General features: G+C 38.6%; 1 protein-coding gene across 1 annotated transcript in view; it reads left to right on the forward strand.

Annotated features, from left to right (window-relative positions):
• Positions 1–3062, forward strand: part of DSG1 (desmoglein 1) — a 53758-nt gene extending 50696 nt beyond the window's left edge. The window contains exon 12 of the mRNA XM_019631624.1: positions 90–3062. Coding sequence (XP_019487169.1) covers positions 90–1151 — 1062 coding nt within the window. The 3' untranslated portion in view covers positions 1152–3062. The remainder of the gene's footprint in view (positions 1–89) is intronic.
• The last annotated feature ends 867 nt before the right edge of the window (positions 3063–3929 follow it).

Genomic DNA, 3929 nt, shown 5'->3' on the forward strand with positions numbered 1-3929 from the left:
GTAATGCCCTGGAAGAACACATGATAAAGACTTCTATTATTGTTAATATGTATTCAGAATTTCATTTTCTTTTTCCTCTACAAATTCAGAAAGCATATGCTTATGCAGATGAAGATGAAGGACGTCCATCCAATGACTGTTTGCTCATATATGATATTGAAGGTGTAGGTTCCTCCGCTGGCTCTGTGGGTTGTTGTAGCTTCATTGGAGAAGACTTTGATGACAGCTTCTTGGATACACTGGGGCCTAAATTTAAGAAGTTGGCAGATATCAGCCTGGGAAAGGAAGCTGAACCCTACCCAGACTTTGACCCCTCTTGGCCACCTGACAGCGCTGAACCGATTTGCCCTCAGCAGGGAACAGAGCCTCCTGCTGGCGGACGCCCACCCATCTCCTCACGTTACGGCACTACCACAGTCATTTCTGAGAATGCCTACCCCTCAGGACCTGGTGTACAACATCCTATGCCTATTCCTGATCCTGTGGGCTATGGTAATGTCACTGTAACTGAGTCTTACGCCACCTCTGGCACTCTGAAGCCCTCTGTCCATGTTCATGATAATCGACATGCCTCAAACGTGGTGGTGACAGAGAGGGTGGTTGGCCCAATCTCTGGCGCTGACTTTCATGGAATGTTAGAGATGCCTGACTTGAGAGATGGGTCAAACATTATAGTGACAGAAAGGGTTATAGCACCAAATTCAAGTCTACCCACTACTTTGACCATCCCTGATCCCAGAGAGTCTTCAAATGTGGTAGTCACAGAAAGAGTAATTCGACCAACTTCTGGCATGATGGGCAGCCTGAGTATGCATCCCGAGTTATCAAATGCCCACAATGTGATTGTGACAGAGAGGGTTGTTTCTGGCTCTGGCATAACTGGCATTAGTGGCCCAGCTGGGATAATTGGAGGCAGTGGCACAGTCAGTAGTGGTTTGATTGGCAGTGCCGCTGGAGTCAGTGGTGGCGGCATCGGGCTGAGCAATCTAGGAAGAGGCATGGGCCTGAGTAGTGGCATGGGGGGAACAGCCACCATTGGTCATATGAGGGGCTCCTCTGACTATCACTTTGGCCAGACCCTTGAGTCCGTCTCCCCTAGTGCAACCCGGAGTCGAATCACCAAGTATAATACAGTACAGTATACTAAGTAACCAGGACTCCAGCACAGTTTTTCTCGGTACTTGTGATTTCGGTTCGGTTCTCACCAACCAAACAGCTAACAATATGATTTATGATGTACAACTAGGCGCTAAGGTAATTGTGGAGCAAGGTGAGAAGCCACATGAGAAAAATAAGTGGAAACAGTGCTGCTGGGCAAGAACTCTCCCTAGCATTTGTAAACGTTTTTCTTATATTAATACTAATGGAATCCTGACAGTGAACTAAAACTTAAGACAGGCTTTTCTTGGTGCCTATAAGTAAGGCCTGTAGGGTCTTCTTTGTTTCTGTGTGGCCTGTAGAGCATCTCCAGCACGTGGAAGAAGTAAAACTCGGTAATGTAAAAGCACTGGCCTTAAGACGGCAATTGGCATAATTTCCTTTGCTGTTTTGATTTGCTCAGGCAATATTTCAAAAGCACTCAGCATGCAATATGTGTTCATGTATGTGGGAAGAATTTGAAACCTGCGACAAATGCCCTGTCAGTTTCACAGATAATGTAAATAAAAATCCAACCACATATTCCGACCAAGGTTAACCATTAAAGAAAAAAAAATCTGGTTACATAGCCAGGTCCACAAGCCACCAAGCTCTCCTCCCTTAATCACTGCAAAAGGTAAAATAAATCTTAAATTAGGAAATGGTTCCTAGGAGAGAAATTCCATATGAGTGGCAACAGGGTGAGATCCATTTAGGATAACCTGGCATCGTCTGAGCCTGAATCTTGAGATGGGGCTGCAGCTACAATTCCTATGGAGTCAAGGTCTTTTCTGCTTCTAGCTTCTGTTTAGTGTAGATGCAGTATTGATTAATATTGCATATGGGTAAGGTTGCAGCATATCACACTCATTTTTCCCTTTACCACTCTGACTCTAGTCTTAATAAAGGAAAACCTGCCAAGTGTACTTCTCAGATTGAAGCAACTAGCAACTGACATGGTTGTCCTCCCTAGAGGTAGATTGATTACCTTTCAAGGAAGTGGATGGGAAGTGCATTGTACTTTCAGATTGTGTTTCTAGTAAGTGTTATTGACTTATATTCAGCTCTTTATTACATATCTCTCAAGTTAAAATAATTTACTTAAGCTGAGCTGTGAATTGAAGCCTGCAGTATTGTTAAGCTTTGGGAAATGTTTTAAAGGGGATCTAAAAAAAAAAAAAAGATTTTAGAAAATGTAAAATGTTTAATGGGGAAAGTTAGAATTGTTCAGTAAAGTAATACTGTACTGTTACTTAAGTTCAGTACTTTTTAAAACAACCCTCTGCTGCTGATTGGAAGGGATCAATAGGAACTTTTAACAGAGTTGATGATATTATGTTAACATGAATGAAATTGCACTAGATAACCCCATTTCCTTATTCTATCCCACTCCCAACTGAATTTTCTCATGAGCATACATTTTACATTCCTGATTTGATTTGTCAATAAGCTCTTGGCTTATATATGCTCCAATTTGTAGATTCCAAAGTATATAGTACAATATATTTTTCTAGCTTCAAAATTTAGTAATGTACTATTTATGGTATGTCATTTCTGTGTGTTTGTTATCTGGTATTATTTGGTTAAAAATCTCTAAATAGAATCAAAGCATCCTCAGCCAGAGGTAAATTTACGTTTGCATGATAAAGGGGTGTTTTTTCTCTTTTCTAAATTTAGTATTAATACGAGCTCACTAAAGTAAAACTGAACATGACAAAATCTTTTAAGGAGTATTATCCCCAATTACTCAAATTTCCTAGGGTCTTACAAGATCAAAGAATAGTTTTTCAACGTCCAACGCTTGTCAGATGGGGGCTAGGCAGTGAATTACTTGCCTAGAGCAATTTTGCTCTATGTTAGCAGATGATGTCAATATTTTCAAAGCCACAATATACTTCTTACTTTAACTCTATAGACTATGTAAAATTGTGATATTCTGTAGCATGCCAAAATGCAGAGGTGTAAATAAAGTCATTCACAGGCCGTCTTTCTTTTCTTCCTTCCTCCCATTTCAGGGGTTACGTTAATGATGGGTAACCTTTTCAGAAATAAAATCATAAGGTATTTATTGAAATATACTTACGTATGCTTGGTTCCAGGAGTTTGAAGAACTAAAAGTAATTATTAATTAATTACTAGTTAATTAATTAATGAAAGGGAATGGTATCTAACCACAAGTAACTTACTTGTCACTTTGATATGACACATCATCAAAAGTGTTTTCTTAAGACTCCTGGTATCTTCCAGATAGACTTTTTAGGTTGTCTAACAAATGCCAGAGTGACCGTCTTTAATAACTGTTGTTATTAGGATTCATTAGTTACATTAAACCATGGGAGATATAAGAAAAAAATGGCAGCATTAGTCATCAACCTTTCTAGAAAGACACTTTCAAATCAAATTGCTTTTTGTTTTGGTGTGTTATTTTTGTTGGGTTTTTTGTTTGTTTGTTTGTTTCTTTGTTTCTTTGCTTTTGGATTACACACTGATATTCTAACTTTGTATTCCTAAGTTTTAAAATTACCTTTTAAAGACATCAACCATTCTAACAGTCATTTAAATACATGTTATTTTTCAATTAACAGCCTTTGGGGAAAATTTAATTCTTCCTTTTAGATGCTTTGATTTATAGACCTTAAGCTGTTCCACAGACCTAAGAAAAGAAATGGAAATTATTTTATAAGTAAATAGTTATCATTCAAATCCACATTGCAAGCTGAATTTCAGAACAACTTGCTCTCAACAAAAGAGAAGGAAGAAATAGTGATTTAAATGTTATGTATACATAGTTT

This window comes from Hipposideros armiger, unplaced genomic scaffold, assembly GCF_001890085.2.
Source record: "Hipposideros armiger isolate ML-2016 unplaced genomic scaffold, ASM189008v1 scaffold_1022, whole genome shotgun sequence".
Lineage (NCBI taxonomy): Eukaryota > Metazoa > Chordata > Mammalia > Chiroptera > Hipposideridae > Hipposideros > Hipposideros armiger.